The sequence below is a fragment of the Oncorhynchus nerka genome, linkage group LG10 (genome assembly GCF_034236695.1).
Source record: "Oncorhynchus nerka isolate Pitt River linkage group LG10, Oner_Uvic_2.0, whole genome shotgun sequence".
Classification (NCBI taxonomy): Eukaryota; Metazoa; Chordata; class Actinopteri; order Salmoniformes; family Salmonidae; genus Oncorhynchus; species Oncorhynchus nerka.
The window spans coordinates 93,712,031-93,732,030 of record NC_088405.1 but is presented as its reverse complement, the minus strand read 5'-3'; the positions used below and the strand labels follow the sequence as shown (position 1 = coordinate 93,732,030).

The window sequence follows — 20,000 nt, the reverse complement described above, 5'->3', positions numbered from 1 at the left end:
GTGTCAGGGGCTTTCCTAATTAAAGGTCTGGCTAGTTAGAACCTCCTCTGTGTGTGTCGGGGACTTAACATTTCATGGAAGGCAGAACACATGTTTTAGAACAAGTCATTTGATGTGTGCTTGAATGAAAGCAGGGCAGGTTTTGAAAGAGAATTGAATTGCCATCAGTTTCAGAGAAGAATATGAATGAGGGAGGTTGCATACATTTCAGTGCCATGTCTCTTCATGGACATTAATATAGTGTCTAGTTTCTCCATGGCTCTCCATATCCCCACAGAGGGCTAACAGAGGAGCCCATCTTACTGGGGTGGTTGTGATTTTTCTGTGTATGAGAACATTTGGAGATAGGCTTCCTCCCTGCCTCTAATGTATACGTTAGGCTACTGGTGTCAGTTAGGCTACTGGTGTCAGTTAGGCTACTGGTGTCAGTTAGGCCACTGGTGTCAGTTAGGCTACTGGTGTCAGTTCGGCCACTGGTGTCAGTTAGGCTACTGGTGTCAGTTAGGCCACTAGTGTCAGTTAGGCCACTGGTGTCAGTTAGGGTACTGGTGTCAGTTAGGGTACTGGTGTCAGTTAGGCTACTTGTGTCAGTTAGGCCACTGGTGTCAGATAGGCCACTGGTGTCAGTTCGGCCACTGGTGTCAGTTCGGCCACTGGTGTCAGTTCGGCTACTGGTGTCAGTTAGGGTACTGGTGTCAGTTAGGCTACTGGAGTCAGTTAGGCCACTGGTGTCAGTTCGGCCACTGGTGTCAGTTCGGCCACTGGTGTCAGTTAGGCTACTGGTGTCAGTTAGGCTACTGGTGTCAGTTAGGGTACTGGTGTCAGTTCGGCCACTGGTGTCAGTTAGGCCACTGGTGTCAGTTAGGCTACTGGTGTCAGTTAGGCTACTGGTGTCAGTTCGGCTACTGGTGTCAATTCGGCCACTGGTGTCAGTTAGGCTACTAGTGTCAGTTAGGCCACTGGTGTCAGTTAGGCCACTGGTGTCAGTTGGGCTACTAGTGTCAGTTAGGCCACTGGTGTCAGTTAGGCTACTGGTGTCAGTTAGGCTACTGGTGTCAGTTAGGCTACTGGTGTCAGTTCGGCCACTGGTGTCAGTTATGCTACTGGTGTCAGTTATGCTACTGGTGTCAGTTAGGCTACTGGTGTCAGTTCGGCCACTGGTGTCAGTTAGGCTACTGGTGTCAGTTAGGCTACTGGTGTCAGTTCGGCTACTGGTGTCAATTCGGCCACTGGTGTCAGTTAGGCTACTGGTGTCAGTTAGGCTACTAGTGTCAGTTAGGCCACTGGTGTCAGTTAGGCTACTAGTGTCAGTTAGGCCACTGGTGTCAGTTAGGCTACTGGTGTCAGTTAGGCTACTGGTGTCAGTTAGGCTACTGGTGTCAGTTCGGCCACTGGTGTCAGTTATGCTACTGGTGTCAGTTATGCTACTGGTGTCAGTTAGGCTACTGGTGTCAGTTCGGCCACTGGTGTCAGTTAGGCTACTGGTGTCAGTTAGGCTACTGGTGTCAGTTCGGCTACTGGTGTCAATTCGGCCACTGGTGTCAGTTAGGCTACTGGTGTCAGTTAGGCTACTAGTGTCAGTTAGGCCACTGGTGTCAGTTAGGCTACTAGTGTCAGTTAGGCCACTGGTGTCAGTTAGGCTACTGGTGTCAGTTAGGCTACTGTAGGCTACTGGTGTCAGTTAGGCTACTGGTGTCAGTTAGGCTACTGGTGTCAGTTCGGCCACTGGTGTCAGTTAGGCTACTGGTGTCAGTTAGGCTACTGGTGTCAGTTCGGCTACTGGTGTCAGTTAGGCCACTGATGTCAGTTAGGCCACTGGTGTCAGTTAGGCTACTGGTGTCAGTTAGGCTACTGGTGTCAGTTAGGCCACTGGTGTCAGTTAGGCTACTGGTGTCAGTTAGGCCACTGATGTCAGTTAGGCCACTGGTGTCAGTTAGGCCACTAGTGTCAGTTAGGCTACTGGTGTCAGTTCGGCTACTGGTGTCAGTTAGGCTACTGGTGTCAGTTAGGCCACTGATGTCAGTTAGGCCACTGGTGTCAGTTAGGCCACTAGTGTCAGTTAGGCTACTGGTGTCAGTTCGGCTACTGGTGTCAGTTAGGCCACTGGTGTCAGTTAGGCTACTAGTGTCAGTTAGGCCACTGGTGTCAGTTAGGCCACTGGTGTCAGTTAGGCTACTGGTGTCAGTTAGGCTACTGGTGTCAGTTAGGCCACTGGTGTCAGTTAGGCTACTGGTGTCAGTTCGGCTACTGGTGTCAGTTCGGCTACTGGTGTCAGTTAGGCTACTGGTGTCAGTTAGGCCACTGGTATGTGATACATCGTTTATTTATACATCAATATACTATTTTCACATCAAAAATAAATCATTTTATCCTAACTGTGTCACGTCTTATTTGAGTCAGATGTGTGTGATGCTGAATCAGTGAGGCAGGTAGTGTCAGGGGAAAGGGATGACACCACTGCGACTAATTAGCCCCCCCCCACACACACACACAGTCCCCGGAGAGAGAGGAGACGCTGACTACAGATGAGATGAGAAGTTAAAACTCAGTCTCTTTTACAGAGAGGCCAACAGGGACAGGATTCAGCTTTCACCTTCAGTCCGGGGACTTCCTTTCCCTCCTCTGATCTTTGTGTGTGTGTGTGTGTGTGTGTGTGTGTGTGTGTGTGTGTGTGTGCATGTGTGTGTGTGTGTGATATTTATCACAGAGGACAGCTGTTGATCTGGCCGGAGAGGACACGTTCAGCACCGCCTATTAATGAGTCCTAATTGTGTAAAAACATACATACAGACCTCCTACAGTACCATTGGTCTAACTCAGAGGGATGAGGGTGAAGCTCCTCCCCTCACCTTGATCTCAGGTATGGTGATCCTGGTGTCTGGGTTCTTGTCCAACATTCTCTGGATCAGAGTCTTCAGCTCTTCACTAATCTCTGGCCTACAGGAACAAACAAACACACAACACACACAGAGGTCAGATACACAGAGGTCAGGGCTGGTACAGTATTAATCAAGGTATAACATAATCTGCTTGGCACTCAGCATTGGAATTAGGGGTAAGGCCCTGGGACAGACTAGCGTCCTGTACAGGGGGAGTACTCGTACACCAGGCTGCCTCATGCTACAGAAACAGGAGATGGCTCATGCCCTGTAGGCCGTTCTCGCTCGGACAAGGCTGACTTACCTCCAGCAGTACCAGTGTTAAATAATAACAGCGGTGGAAGTTAAGATAGCCCAGGCAGTGTTATTACGAGGTGTTTTCATTAAGATAGCCAAGGCAGTGTTATTACGAGGTGTTTTCATTAAGATAGCCCAGGCAGTGTTATTAGGAGGTGTTTTCATTAAGATAGCCCAGGCAGTGTTATTAGGAGGTGTTTTCATTAAGATAGCCCAGGCAGTGGTATTACGAGGTGTTTTCATTAAGATAGCCCAGGCAGTGTTATTAGGAGGTGTTTTCATTAAGATAGCCCAGGCAGTGTTATTACGAGGTGTTTTCATTAAGATAGCCCAGGCAGTGTTATTAGGAGGTGTTTTCATTAAGATAGCCCAGGCAGTGTTATTACGAGGTGTTTTCATTAAGATAACCCAGGCAGTGTTATTAGGAGGTGTTTTCATTAAGATAGCCCAGGCAGTGTTATTACGAGGTGTTTTCATTAACCTGTTTGGGATAGGGGGCAGCAATGTTAGTGATGGCTGTTTAACAGTCTGATGGCTTTGAGATCAAAGCTGTTTTTCAGTCTCTCGGTCCCAGCTTTGATGCACCTGTACCGACCTCGCCTTCTGGATGATAGCGGGGTGAACAGTCCACGATCATCTCCTTTGTTTTGTTGACGAAGTGTCATCTGCAAACTTGATGATTGAGTTGGAGGCGTGCATGGCCACGCAGTCATGGGTGAACACGGAGTACAGCAGAGGGCTGAGAACGCACCCTTGTGGGGCCCCAGTGTTGAGAATCAGCGGAGAGGAGATATTGTTAGTTACCCTCACCACCTAGGGGCGTTCTGTCAGAAAGTCCAGGACCCAGTTGCACAGGGCGGGGTCGAGAGCCAGGGTCTCGAGCTTAATGATGAGTTTGGAGGGTACTACAGTGTTAAATGCTGAGCTGTAGTCAATGAACATCATTCTTACACAGGTGTTCCTCTTGTCCAGATGGGTTAGGGCAGTGTGCAGTCTGATTGCGTCGTCTGTGGACCTATTGGGGCGGTAAGCAAATTGAAGTGGGTCTAGGGTGTCAGGTAGGGTGGAGGTGACAAGATCCTTGACTAGTCTCTCAAAGCACTTCATGATGACAGAAGTGAGTGCTATGGGGCGATAGTCGTTTAGCTCAGTTACCTTAGCTTTCTTGGGAACAGGAACAATGGTGGCCCTCTTGAAGCATGTGGGAACAGCAGACTGGGATAGGGATTGATTGAATATGTCCATAAACACACCAGCCAGCTGGTCTGCGTATGCTCTGAAGACGCGGCTAGGGATGCCGTCTGGGCCGGCAGCCTTGCGAGGGTTAACACGTTTAAATGTTTTCCTGACGTTGGCTGCGGTGATGGAGAGCCCGCAGGTTTTGGTAGCGGGCCGTGTCGGTGGCACTGTATTGTCAAAACGAGCAAAGAAGTTGTTTAGTTTATCTGGGAGCAAGACATTGGGGTCAGCAATGGGCTGGTTTTCTTTTTGTAGTCCGTGTTTGACTGTAGACCCTACCACATACCTCTCGTGTCTTAGCCGTTGAATTGCGACTCTACTTTGTCTCTATATTGACGCTTAGCTTGTTTGATTGCCTTGCGGAGGGAATAGCTAAACTGTTTGTATTCGGTCATGTTTCCGGTCGCCTTGCCCTGATTAAAAGAAGTGGTTCGCGCTTCCAGTTTTGCGCAAATGCTGCCATCAATCCACGGTTTCTGGTTGGGGAAGGTTTTAATAGTCACCATGGGTACAACATCACCGATGCACTTGCTAATAACTTCACTCACCGATTCAGCATCAATGTTGTTGTCCGACGCTATCCAGAACATATCCCAGTCCACGTGATTGAAGCAATCTTGAAGCGTGGAATCCGATTGGTCGGACCAGCGTTGAACAGACCTGAGCACGGGCATTTCCTGTTTCAGTTTCTGTCTGTAGTCTGGGAGCAACAAAATGGAGTCGTGGTCAGATTTGCCGAGGGAGGGCTTTGTATGCGTTGTGGAAGTTAGTATAACAATGATCCAGGGTTTTACCAGCCCGGGTCACGCATTCGATATGCTGATCGAATTTAGGCAGCCTTGTTTTCATTACCCTTGTTAAAATCCCCATCTACAATAAATGCAGCCTCAGGATATGTGGTTTCCAGTTTACATAGAGTCCAATGAAGTTAAGGTGTCTGCTTGGGGGATCTACTATAATATATAATATAATATATAATTCTCTTGTTAGATGATGTGGTCGGCATTTTATTGTAAGGAATTCTAGGTCAGGTGAACAAAAGGACTTGAGTTCCTGTATGTTGTTATGATCACACCACGACACCATGATCACACCACGACTTCTGTCGACGCAATGCGTGAAGAAACCAGGTGGCTGTAGCGACTCTGATAACGTATCCCGAGTGAGCCATGTTTCCATGAAACAGAGAATGTTATAATCTCTGATGTCTCTCTGGAAGGTAACCATTGCTCAGATTTCGTCTACCTTGTGGTCAAGAGACTGGACATTGGCGAGTAGTATACTCGGGAGCGGTGGGCGATGTGCCCGTCTACGGACCTGACCAGAACACAGCTCCGTCTACCCCTTCTGCGGCGCCGTTGTTTTGGGTCGCCTGCTGGGATCCGATCCATTGTCCTGCGTGGTAGACCAAACAAAGGATCCGCTTTCGGGAAAGTCATATTCCTGGTCGTAAAGTTGGTAAGTTGACGTTGCTCTTATATCCAATAGTTCCTCCCGGCTGTATGTAATAAGACGTAAGTTTCCTGGGGTAACAATGTAAGAAATAGTACGTTGGCAGCATCGGTTTCAGTTCTGTGGTGGTGGTGGCTGGAACATCAAGTCTGTCTCACTTAATAAAAAAAGAGGAGGAAGGTTGATGGGGGATGGGAGAGAGAGAGACTTACGACTCTGGGAACTCCACACATTTAGTCCTGATCTTATTGTGTAGAACCAGGATGTATTCATCAATGAACGGACACTGCGTGAAGAGGAGAGAAAAAAGGAGAAGAGAGGAGAGGAGAGGAGAGGAGAGGAGAGGAGAGGAGAGGAGAGAAAAAAGGAGAAGAGAGGAGAGGAGAGAGGGTTCAAAAGTTAGCTACGAGTTATAATTACATATAAGACAATTCTAAGAACATCTTGGAGCAAAACAAGTCGGCTGCTTAGGTAACAGCATGAATATGACGTGCACCAGACTCGGTCCATGTTACAGTCTCTGTCTCTACAACAATACAACACAGTCCATGTTACAGTCTCTGTCTCTACAACAATAGAACACGGTCCATGTTACAGTCTCTGTCTCTACAACAATACAACACGGTCCATGTTACAGTCTCTGTCTCTACAACAATAGAACACGGTCCATGTTACAGTCTCTGTCTCTACAACAATACAACACGATCCATGTTACAGTCTCTGTCTCTACAACAATAAAACACGGTCCATGTTACAGTCTCTGTCTCTACAACAATAGAACACGGTCCATGTTACAGTCTCTGTCTCTACAACAATAGAACACGGTCCATGTTACAGTCTCTGTCTCTACAACAATAGAACACGGTCCATGTTACAGTCTCTTCCTTTACAATAGAACACGGTCCATGTTACAGTCTCTGCCTCTACAACAATAGAACACGGTCCATGTTACAGTCTCTGTCTCTACAACAATAGAACACGGTCCATGTTACAGTCTCTGTCTCTACAACAATAGAACACGGTCCATGTTACAGTCTCTGTCTCTACAACAATAGAACACGGTCCATGTTACAGTCTCTGTCTCTACAACAATAGAACACGGTCCATGTTACAGTCTCTGTCTCTACAACAATAGAACACGGTCCATGTTACAGTCTCTGTCTCTACAACAATAGAACACGGTCCATGTTACAGACTCTGTCTCTACAACAATAGAACACGGTCCATGTTACAGTCTCTGTCTCTACAACAATAGAACACGGTCCATGTTACAGTCTCTGTCTCTACAACAATACAACACGGTCCATGTTACAGTCTCTGTCTCTACAACAATACAACACGGTCCATGTTACAGTCTCTGTCTCTACAACAATAGAACACGGTCCATGTTACAGTCTCTGTCTCTACAACAATACAACACGGTCCATGTTACAGTCTCTGTCTCTACAACAATAGAACACGGTCCATGTTACAGTCTCTGTCTCTACAACAATACAACACGGTCCATGTTACAGTCTCTGTCTCTACAACAATAGAACACGGTCCATGTTACAGTCTCTGTCTCTACAACAATAAAACACGGTCCATGTTACAGTCTCTGTCTCTACAACAATACAACACGGTCCATGTTACAGTCTCTGTCTCTACAACAATAAAACACGGTCCATGTTACAGTCTCTGTCTCTACAACAATAGAACACGGTCCATGTTACAGTCTCTGTCTCTACAACAATAGAACACGGTCCATGTTACAGTCTCTGTCTCTACAACAATAGAACACGGTCCATGTTACAGTCTCTGTCTCTACAACAATAGAACACGGTCCATGTTACAGTCTCTGTCTCTACAACAATACAACACAGTCCATGTTACAGTCTCTGTCTCTACAACAATAGAACACGGTCCATGTTACAGTCTCTGTCTCTACAACAATACAACACGGTCCATGTTACAGTCTCTGTCTCTACAACAATAGAACACGGTCCATGTTACAGTCTCTGTCTCTACAACAATACAACACAGTCCATGTTACAGTCTCTGTCTCTACAACAATAGAACACGGTCCATGTTACAGTCTCTGTCTCTACAACAATACAACACGGTCCATGTTACAGTCTCTGTCTCTACAACAATAGAACACGGTCCATGTTACAGTCTCTGTCTCTACAACAATACAACACAGTCCATGTTACAGTCTCTGTCTCTACAACAATAGAACACGGTCCATGTTACAGTCTCTGTCTCTACAACAATACAACACGGTCCATGTTACAGTCTCTGTCTCTACAACAATAGAACACGGTCCATGTTACAGTCTCTGTCTCTACAACAATAAAACACGGTCCATGTTACAGTCTCTGTCTCTACAACAATACAACACGGTCCATGTTACAGTCTCTGTCTCTACAACAATAAAACACGGTCCATGTTACAGTCTCTGTCTCTACAACAATAAAACACGGTCCATGTTACAGTCTCTGTCTCTACAACAATAGAACACGGTCCATGTTACAGTCTCTGTCTCTACAACAATAGAACACGGTCCATGTTACAGTCTCTGTCTCTACAACAATAGAACACGGTCCATGTTACAGTCTCTTCCTTTACAATAGAACACGGTCCATGTTACAGTCTCTGTCTCTACAACAATACAACACGGTCCATGTTACAGTCTCAGTCTCTACAACAATAGAACACAGTCCATGTTACAGTCTCTGTCTCTACAACAATAGAACACGGTCCATGTTACAGTCTCTGTCTCTACAACACAGTCCATGTTACAGTCTCTGTCTCTACAACAATAGAACACGATCCATGTTACAGTCTCTGTCTCTACAACAATAAAACACGGTCCATGTTACAGTCTCTGTCTCTACAACAATACAACACGGTCCATGTTACAGTCTCTGTCTCTACAACAATAGAACACGGTCCATGTTACAGTCTCTGTCTCTACAACAATACAACACGGTCCATGTTACAGTCTCTTCCTTTACAATAGAACACAGTCCATGTTACAGTCTCTGTCTCTACAACAATAGAACACAGTCCATGTTACAGTCTCTGTCTCTACAACAATAGAACACGATCCATGTTACAGTCTCTTCCTTTACAATAGAACACGGTCCATGTGCTGGTCTTTTGAACAGACAAATCTACCCTGTTCCCCACTATCGTGCTGACCCAAACCAAACGGTGTCGGTTCAGATAGTTTCTTTTCATATTGTCCGGCATTTCATCAATATTTCATCACCAATAGAGGTACACGAGAGAAACACTTCTTCCAGAAGATGTAACTAAACAAACAAGTAGGCTGGGAGGAAGTAACAAGAGGAGTAAAATGGACTGTTGGCTTACCTTCCCAAACACAAAGCAGTAGAGAGTTACTCCCATGGCCCATACGTCCAACGCCTGAAAAACAGTAGCAGTAGAAGGGTTGGAGGAGATGTATCACTATAAACAGTAGCAGTAGAAGGGTTGGAGGAGATGTATCACTATAAACAGTAGCAGTAGAAGGGTTGGAGGAGATGTATCACTATAAACAGTAGCAGTAGAAGGGTTGGAGGAGATGTATCACTATAAACAGTAGCAGTAGAAGGGTTGGAGGAGATGTATCACTATAAACAGTAGAAGGGTTGGAGGAGATGTATCACTATAAACAGTAGCAGTAGAAGGGTTGGAGGAGATGTATCACTATAAACATTAGAAGTAGAAGGGTTGGAGGAGATGTATCACTATAAACAGTAGCAGTAGAAGGGTTGGAGGAGATGTATCACTATAAACAGTAGCAGTAGAAGGGTTGGAGGAGATGTATCACTATAAACAGTAGCAGTAGAAGGGTTGGAGGAGATGTATCACTATAAACAGTAGCAGACGGACAGACAGTATAGACAGATAGATACAGACAGATAGACAAGCACCCAACATTCATAGTCCATCATCAACCCAACCTGCAGAGTAGTCTTTCTCTCTCTCCTAATATCATACTGCTAATGCTCATGGGAAATGGTTCTGTGTCCATCATCAACCCAACCTGCAGAGTAGTCTTTCTCTCTCTCCTAATATCATACTGCTAATGCTCATGGGAAATGGTTCTGTGTCCATCATCAACCCAACCTGCAGAGTAGTCTTTCTCTCTCTCCTAATGTCATACTGCTAATGCTCATGGGAAATGGTTCTGTGTCCATCATCAACCCAACCTGCAGAGTAGTCTTTCTCTCTCTCCTAATGTCATAATCAAATCAAATTTTATTTGTCACATACACATGGTTAGCAGATGTTAATGCGAGTGTAGCGAAATGCTTGTGCTTCTAGTTCCGACAATGCAGTGATAACCAACAAGTAATCTAACTAACAATTCCAAAACTACTGTCTTATACACAGTGTAAGGGGATAAGGAATATGTGCATAAGGATATATGAATGAGTGATGGTACAGAGCAGCATACAGTAGATGGTATCGAGTACAGTATATACATATGAGATGAGTATGTAGACAAAGTAAACAAAGTGGCATAGTTAAAGTGGCTAGTGACATAAGAATGCAGTCGATGATCTAGAGTACAGTATATACATATGCATATGAGATGAATAATGTAGGGTAAGTAACATTATATAAGGTAGCATTGTTTAAAGTGGCTAGTGATATATTTACATCATTTCCCATCAATTCCCATTATTAAAGTGGCTGGAGTTGGGTCAGTGTCAATGACAGTGTGTTGGCAGCAGCCACTCAATGTTAGTGGTGGCTGTTTAACAGTCTGATGGCCTTGAGATAGAAGCTGTTTTCAGTCTCTCGGTCCCAGCTTTGATGCACCTGTACTGACCTCGCCTTCTGGATGATAGCGGGGTGAACAGGCAGTGGTTCGGGTGGTTGATGTCCTTGATGATCTTTATGGCCTTCCTGTAACATCGGGTGGTGTAGGTGTCCTGGAGGGCAGGTAGTTTGCCCCGGTGATGCGTTGTGCAGACCTCACTACCCTCTGGAGAGCCTTACGGTTGAGGGCGGAGCAGTTGCCGTACCAGGCGGTGATACAGCCCGCCAGGATGCTCTCGATTGTGCATCTGTAGAAGTTTGTGAGTGCTTTTGGTGACAAGCCGAATTTCTTCAGCCTCCTGAGGTTGAAGAGGCGCTGCTGCGCCTTCTTCACGACGCTGTCAGTGTGAGTGGACCAATTCAGTTTGTCTGTGATGTGTATGCCGAGGAACTTAAAACTTGCTACCCTCTCCACTACTGATCCATCGATGTGGATAGGGGGTGTTCCCTCTGCTGTTTCCTGAAGTCCACAATCATCTCCTTAGTTTTGTTGACGTTGAGTGTGAGGTTATTTTCCTGACACCACACTCCGAGGGCCCTCACCTCCTCCCTGTAGGCCGTCTCGTCGTTGTTGGTAATCAAGCCTACCACTGTTGTGTCGTCCGCAAACTTGATGATTGAGTTGGAGGCGTGCATGGCCACGCAGTCGTGGGTGAACAGGGAGTACAGGAGAGGGCTCAGAACGCACCCCTTGTGGGGCCCCCGTGTTGAGGATCAGCGGGGAGGAGATGTTGTTGCCTACCCTCACCACCTGTGGGCGGCCCATCAGGAAGTCCAGTACCCAGTTGCACAGGGCGGGGTCGAGACCCAGGGTCTCGAGCTTGATGACGAGCTTGGAGGGTACTATGGTATTGAATGCCAAGCTGTAGTCGATGAACAGCATTCTCACATAGGTATTCCTCTTGTCCAGGTGGGTTAGGGCAGTGTGCAGTGTGGTTGAGATTGCATCGTCTGTGGACCTATTTGGGCGGTAAGCAAATTGGAGTGGGTCTAGGGTGTCAGGTAGGGTGGAGGTGATATGGTCCTTGACTAGTCTCTCAAAGCACTTCATGATGACGGAAGTGAGTGCTACGGGCGGTAGTCGTTTAGCTCAGTTACCTTAGCTTTCTTGGGAACAGGAACAATGGTGGCCCTCTTGAAGCATGTGGGAACAGCAGACTGGTATAGGGATTGATTGAATATGTCCGTAAACACACCGGCCAGCTGGTCTGCGCATGCTCTGAGGGCGCGGCTGGGGATGCCGTCTGGGCCTGCAGCCTTGCGAGGGTTAACACGTTTAAATGTCTTACTCACCTCGGCTGCAGTGAAGGAGAGACCGCATGTTTTCGTTGCAGGCCGTGTCAGTGGCACTGTATTGTCCTCAAAGCGGGCAAAAAGTTATTTAGTCTGCCTGGGAGCAAGACATCCTGGTCCGTGACTGGGCTGGGTTTCTTCTTGTAGTCCGTGATTGACTGTAGACCCTGCCACATGCCTCTTGTGTCTGAGCCATTGAATTGAGATTCCACTTTGTCTCTGTACTGACGCTTAGCTTGTTTAATAGCCTTGCGGAGGGAATAGCTGCATTGTTTATATTCGGACATATTACCAGACACCTTGCCCTGATTAAAAGCAGTGGTTCGCGCTTTCAGTTTCACGCGAATGCTGCCATCAATCCACGGTTTCTGGTTTGGGAATGTTTTTATCGTTGCTATGGGAACGACATCTTCGACGCACGTTCTAATGAACTCGCACACCGAATCAGCGTATTCGTCAATATTTCCATCTGACGCAATACGAAACATGTCCCAGTCCACGTGATGGAAGCAGTCTTGGAGTGTGGAGTCAGCTTGGTCTGACCAGCGTTGGACAGACCTCAGCGTGGGAGCCTCTTGTTTTAGTTTCTGCCTGTAGGCAGGGATCAGCAAAATGGAGTCGTGGTCAGCTTTTCCGAAAGGGGGCGGGGCAGGGCCTTATATGCGTCGCGGAAGTTAGAGTAACAATGATCCAAGGTTTTACCACCCCTGGTTGCGCAATCGATATGCTGGTAAAATTTAGGAGTCTTGTTTTCAGATTAGCTTTGTTAAAATCCCCAGCTACAATGAATGCAGCCTCCGGATAAATGGTTTCCAGTTTGCAAAGAGTTAAATAAAGTTCGTTCAGAGCCATCGATGTGTCTGCTTGGGGGGATATATACGGCTGTGATTATAATCGAGGAGAATTCTCTTGGAAGATAATGCGGTCTACATTTGATTGTGAGGAATTCTAAATCAGGAGAACAGAAGGATTTGAGTTCCTGTATGTTTCCTTCATCACACCATGTCTCGTTAGTCATGAGGCATACGCCCCGCCACTCTTCTTACCAGAAAGATGTTTGTTTCTGTCGGCGCGATGCGTGGAGAAACCCGTTGGCTGCACCGCATCGGATAGCGTCTTCCCAGTAAGCCATGTTTCTGTGAAGCAGAGAACGTTGCAGTCTCTGATGTCCCTCTGGAATGCTACCCTTGCTCGGATTTCGTCAACCTTGTTGTCAAGAGACTGGACATTGGCAAGAAGAATGCTGGGGAGTGGTGCGCGATGTGCCCTTTTTCGGAGTCTGACCAGAACACCGCCTCGTTTCCCTCTTTTTCGGAGTCGTTTCCTTGGGTCGCTGCATGCGATCCATTCCGTTGTCCTGTTTGTAAGGCAGAACACCGGATCCGCGTCGCGGAAAACATATTCTTGGTCGTACTGATGGTGAGTTGGCGCTGATCTTATATTCAGTAGTTCTTCTCGACTGTATGTAATGAAACCTAAGATGACCTGGGGTACTAATGTAAGAAATAACACGTAAAAAAACAAAAAACTGCATAGTTTCCTAGGAACGCGAAGCGAGGCGGCCATCTCAGTCGGCGCCGGAAGTAAGTACTGCTAATGCTAATACTGCATACTGCTAATGCTCATGGGAAATGGTTCTGTGTCCATCATCAACCCAACCTGCAGAGTAGTCTTTCTCTCTCTCCTAATGTCATACTGCTAATGCTCATGGGAAATGGTTCTGTGTCCATCATCAACCCAACCTGCAGAGTAGTATTTCTCTCTCTCCTAATGTCATACTGCTAATGCTCATGGGAAATGGTTCTGTGTCCATCATCAACCCAACCTGCAGAGTAGTCTTTCTCTCTCTCCTAATGTCATACTGCTAATGCTCATGGGAAATGGTTCTGTGTCCATCATCAACCCAACCTGCAGAGTAGTCTTTCTCTCTCTCTAATGTCATACTGCTAATGCTCATGGGAAATGGTTCTGTGTCCATCATCAACCCAACCTGCAGAGTAGTCTTTCTCTCTCTCCTAATGTCATACTGCTAATGCTCATGGGAAATGGTTCTGTGTCCATCATCAACCCAACCTGCAGAGTAGTCTTTCTCTCTCTCCTAATGTCATACTGCTAATGCTCATGGGAAATGGTTCTGTGTCCATCATCAACCCAAACTGCAGAGTAGTCTTTCTCTCTCTCCTAATGTCATACTGCTAATGCTCATGGGAAATGGTTCTGTGTTCATCATCAACCCAACCTGCAGAGTAGTCTTTCTCCCTCTCCTAATGTCATACTGCTAATGCTCATGGGAAATGGTTCTGTGTCCATCATCAACCCAACCTGCAGAGTAGTCTTTCTCTCTCTCCTAATGTCATACTGCTAATGTTCATGGGAAATGGTTCTGTGTCCATCATCAACCCAACCTGCAGAGTAGTGTTTCTCTCTCTCCTAATATCATACTGCTAATGCTCATGGGAAATGGTTCTGTGTCCATCATCAACCCAACCTGCAGAGTAGTCTTTCTCTCTCTCCTAATGTCATACTGCTAATGCTCATGGGAAATGGTTCTGTGTCCATCATCAACCCAAACTGCAGAGTAGTCTTTCTCTCTCTCCTAATGTCATACTGCTAATGCTCATGGAAAATGGTTCTGTGTCCATCATCAACCCAACCTGCAGAGTAGTATTTCTCTCTCTCCTAATGTCATACTGCTAATGCTCATGGGAAATGGTTCTGTGTTCATCATCAACCCAACCTGCAGAGTAGTCTTTCTCTCTCTCCTAATGTCATACTGCTAATGCTCATGGGAAATGGTTCTGTGTCCATCAACCCAACCTCAACCCAATACCTAATGTTCAGAAATGGTTCTGTGTCCATCATCAACCCAACCTGCAGTCTTTCTCTCTCCCTAATGTCATACTGCTAATGCTCATGGGAAATGGTTCTGTGTCCATCATCAACCCAACCTGCAGAGTAGTCTTTCTCTCATCTGCTAATGTTCAAAATGGTCATACTGCTAATGTCTCTGCTAATGGGAAATGGTTCTGTGTCCATCATCAACCCAACCTGCAGAGTAGTCTTTCTCTCTCTCCTAATGTCATACTGCTAATGCTCATGGGAAATGGTTCTGTGTCCATCATCAACCCAACCTGCAGAGTAGTCTTTCTCTCTCTCCTAATGTCATACTGCTAATGCTCATGGGAAATGGTTCTGTGTCCATCATCAACCCAACCTGCAGAGTAGTCTTTCTCTCTCTCCTAATGTCATACTGCTAATGCTCATGGGAAATGGTTCTGTGTCCATCATCAACCCAACCTGCAGAGTAGTCTTTCTCTCTCTCCTAATGTCATACTGCTAATGCTCATGGGAAATGGTTCTGTGTCCAAATGGTCATCTGGTTCTGTGTCCATCATCAACCCAACCTGCAGAGTAGTCTTTCTCTCTCTCCTAATGTCATACTGCTAATGCTCATGGGAAATGGTTCTGTGTCCATCATCAACCCAACCTGCAGAGTAGTCTTTCTCTCTCTCCTAATGTCATACTGCTAATGCTCATGGGAAATGGTTCTGTGTCCATCATCAACCCAACCTGCAGAGTAGTCTTTCTCTCTCTCCTAATGTCATACTGCTAATGCTCATGGGAAATGGTTCTGTGTCCATCATCAACCCAACCTGCAGAGTAGTCTTTCTCTCTCTCCTAATGTCATACTGCTAATGCTCATGGGAAATGGTTCTGTGTCCATCATCAACCCAACCTGCAGAGTAGTATTTCTCTCTCTCCTAATGTCATACTGCTAATGCTCATGGGAAATGGTTCTGTGTTCATCATCAACCCAACCTGCAGAGTAGTCTTTCTCTCTCCTAATGTCATACTGCTAATGCTCATGGGAAATGGTTCTGTGTCCATCATCAACCCAACCTGCAGAGTAGTCTTTCTCTCTCCCTAATGTCATACTGCTAATGCTCATGGGAAATGGTTCTGTGTCCATCATCAACCCAACCTGCAGAGTAGTCTTTCTCTCTCTCCTAATGTCATACTGCTAATGCTCATGGGAAATGGTTCTGTGTCCATCATCAACCCAACCTGCAGAGTAGTCTTTCTCTCTCTCCTAATGTCATACTGCTAATGTTCATGGGAAATGGTTCTGTGTCCATCATCAACCCAACCTGCAGAGTAGTCTTTCTCTCTCTCCTAATGTCATACTGCTAATGCTCATGGGAAATGGTTCTGTGTCCATCATCAACCCAACCTGCAGAGTAGTCTTTCTCTCTCCTAATGTCATACTGCTAATGCTCATGGGAAATGGTTCTGTGTTCATCATCAACCCAACCTGCAGAGTAGTCTTTCTCTCTCTCCTAATGTCATACTGCTAATGCTCATGGGAAATGGTTCTGTGTCCATCATCAACCCAACCTGCAGAGTAGTCTTTCTCTCTCTCCTAATGTCATACTGCTAATGTTCATGGGAAATGGTTCTGTGTCCATCATCAACCCAACCTGCAGAGTAGTCTTTCTCTCTCTCCTAATGTCATACTGCTAATGCTCATGGGAAATGGTTCTGTGTTCATCATCAACCCAACCTGCAGAGTAGTCTTTCTCTCTCTCCTAATGTCATACTGCTAATGCTCATGGGAAATGGTTCTGTGTCCATCATCAACCCAAACTGCAGAGTAGTCTTTCTCTCTCTCCTAATGTCATACTGCTAATGCTCATGGGAAATGGTTCTGTGTTCATCATCAACCCAACCTGCAGAGTAGTCTTTCTCTCTCCTAATGTCATACTGCTAATGCTCATGGGAAATGGTTCTGTGTCCATCATCAACCCAACCTGCAGAGTAGTCTTTCTCTCTCTCCTAATGTCATACTGCTAATGTTCATGGGAAATGGTTCTGTGTCCATCATCAACCCAACCTGCAGAGTAGTCTTTCTCTCTCTCCTAATGTCATACTGCTAATGCTCATGGGAAATGGTTCTGTGTCCATCATCAACCCAAACTGCAGAGTAGTCTTTCTCTCTCCTAATGTCATACTGCTAATGCTCATGGGAAATGGTTCTGTGTCCATCATCAACCCAACCTGCAGAGTAGTCTTTCTCTCTCTCCTAATGTCATACTGCTAATGCTCATGGGAAATGGTTCTGTGTCCATCATCAACCCAACCTGCAGAGTAGTCTTTCTCTCTCTCCTAATGTCATACTGCTAATGCTCATGGGAAATGGTTCTGTGTCCATCATCAACCCAACCTGCAGAGTAGTCTTTCTCTCTCTCCTAATGTCATACTGCTAATGCTCATGGGAAATGGTTCTGTGTCCATCATCAACCCAACCTGCAGAGTAGTCTTTCTCTCTCTCCTAATGTCATACTGCTAATGCTCATGGGAAATGGTTCTGTGTCCATCATCAACCCAAACTGCAGAGTAGTCTTTCTCTCTCTCCTAATGTCATACTGCTAATGCTCATGGGAAATGGTTCTGTGTTCATCATCAACCCAACCTGCAGAGTAGTCTTTCTCTCTCTCCTAATGTCATACTGCTAATGCTCATGGGAAATGGTTCTGTGTCCATCATCAACCCAACCTGCAGAGTAGTCTTTCTCTCTCTCCTAATGTCATACTGCTAATGCTCATGGGAAATGGTTCTGTGTCCATCATCAACCCAACCTGCAGAGTAGTCTTTCTCTCTCTCTAATGTCATACTGCTAATGCTCATGGGAAATGGTTCTGTGTCCATCATCAACCCAACCTGCAGAGTAGTCTTTCTCTCTCTCCTAATGTCATACTGCTAATGCTCATGGGAAATGGTTCTGTGTCCATCATCAACCCAACCTGCAGAGTAGTCTTTCTCTCTCTCCTAATGTCATACTGCTAATGCTCATGGGAAATGGTTCTGTGTCCATCATCAACCCAACCTGCAGAGTAGTCTTTCTCTCTCTCCTAATGTCATACTGCTAATGCTCATGGGAAATGGTTCTGTGTCCATCATCAACCCAACCTGCTTTTAAACATCTTCCAGTGACATGGGAGCGTCTGAAAATCAAATAATTTAGACTGTAGAAGTGTTGTGCTGCTGTATATAGAATATGTAAATGTCAATGAGCAGCGTACAGCGTTCGCTCTTCAACGAGGCTCGGGGAGTTACTAATCACTCAAGGACTACTGGGCTAATCAGAACAGGAGAGACACTTGTACAGCACATGTTCCTTGAAGTCAGACAGCCAAAAGGAAGGCTAGCAGCCTACAGCAGCAGTATTTCAGTCAGCTGTATAGTGATAGGGCAAAACAAGTCAACCTGCCCCCAGAGGTGGAGGAGTTTGGGAACCTCTGGTCTACAGTAGTCAGTCTCATACAGTTCTGCCTGTTCCTGACCAAACCCATCAAATAAAACTGCCATTGGGGGATTTACCCAGAAAATAGTCCTGAAAATGAATGAGTTATTTTAAAAAGTGTGTGGGCAGATTAAATAGAAACAGTCAGTCAAAGCAGCACACTGAAGGAGAGAGAGAGAGAGAGAGAGAGAGCTGCTGCAGCTGCTGTGATGTTCTGCCCAGTGGTGGGCTCCTCTCCTCTCCTCTCCTCTCCTCTCCTCTCCTCTCCTCTCCTCTCCTCGCTGCCTGACGCTTGTTGCTAAATCAACATGCAGGGAGGGAAACGGAGAGAAAGAGAGACAAAGAGAGAGAGGGAGAGGAGAGAGAGGGAGAGAAGAGAGGAAAGAGGGAGAGGAAAGAGGGAGAGGAGGGAGAGGGGAGAGAGAGGGAGAGGGGAGAGAGAGAGAGAGAGAGAGAGAGAGAGAGAGAGAGACTGTATATGTATAATATGACATTTGTCATGTCTTTATTGATTTGAAATATCTGTTTGTGTAATGTTTACTGTTCATTTTTATTGTTTATTTCACTTTTGTATATTATCTACCTCACTTGCTTTGGCAATGTTAACACATGTTTCCCATGCCAATAAAGCCCCTTGAATTGAATTGAATTGAATTGAGAGAGAGAGAGAGAGAGAGAGAGAGAGAGAGAGAGAGAGAGAGAGAGAGAGAGAGAGAGGAGAGAGAAGAGAGAGAGAGAGAGAGAGACTGCTCTGCCCCCTTCCTCCTGTTCTGCCTCTCGTTCCTCCGCTAGTTCCACAGCTGGTGCCGTCAGAACCCGTTACTATCCACAGCTCTACAGAGACCTGGGCTGGCTACAGACCAACAGTCAGAACCCGTTACTATCCACAGCTCTACAGAGACCTGGGCTGGCTACAGACCAACAGTCAGAACCCGTTACTATCCACAGCTCTACAGAGACCTGGGCTGGCTACAGACCAACAGTCAGAACCCGTTACTATCCACAGCTCTACAGAGACCTGGTCTGGCTACAGACCAACAGTCAGAACCCGTTACTATCCACAGCTCTACAGAGACCTGGGCTGGCTACAGACCAACAGTCAGAACCCGTTACTATCCACAGCTCTACAGAGACCTGGGCTGGCTACAGACCAACAGTCAGAACCCGTTACTATCCACAGCTCTACAGAGACCTGGTCTGGCTACAGACCAACAGTCAGAACCCGTTACTATCCACAGCTCTACAGAGACCTGGTCTGGCTACAAACCAACAGTCAGAACCCGTTACTATCCACAGCTCTACAGAGACCTGGTCTGGCTACAGACCAACAGTCAGAACCCGTTACTATCCACAGCTCTACAGAGACCTGGGCTGGCTACAGACCAACAGTCAGAACCCGTTACTATCCACAGCTCTACAGAGACCTGGGCTGGCTACAGACCAACAGTCAGAACCCGTTACTATCCACAGCTCTACAGAGACCTGGGCTGGCTACAGACCAACAGTCAGAACCCGTTACTATCCACAGCTCTACAGAGACCTGGGCTGGCTACAGACCAACAGTCAGAACCCGTTACTATCCACAGCTCTACAGAGACCTGGGCTGGCTACAGACCAACAGTCAGAACCCGTTACTATCCACAGCTCTACAGAGACCTGGGCTGGCTACAGACCAACTGTCAGAACCCGTTACTATCCACAGCTCTACAGAGACCTGGGCTGGC

At 46.3% G+C, this 20,000-nt stretch overlaps 1 protein-coding gene across 1 annotated transcript in view; it reads right to left on the bottom strand.

Moving 5' to 3' along the window:
• The window catches only part of LOC115124695 (calcium/calmodulin-dependent protein kinase kinase 1-like), a 154,928-nt gene that overhangs the window by 11,143 nt on the left and 123,785 nt on the right, over positions 1 to 20,000 (bottom strand). The window contains exons 11-13 of the mRNA XM_065023946.1: positions 9,225 to 9,278; positions 6,080 to 6,153; positions 2,850 to 2,937 (exon numbers count right to left, since the gene is read on the bottom strand). Coding sequence (XP_064880018.1) covers positions 2,850 to 2,937; positions 6,080 to 6,153; positions 9,225 to 9,278 — 216 coding nt within the window. The remainder of the gene's footprint in view (positions 1 to 2,849; positions 2,938 to 6,079; positions 6,154 to 9,224; positions 9,279 to 20,000) is intronic.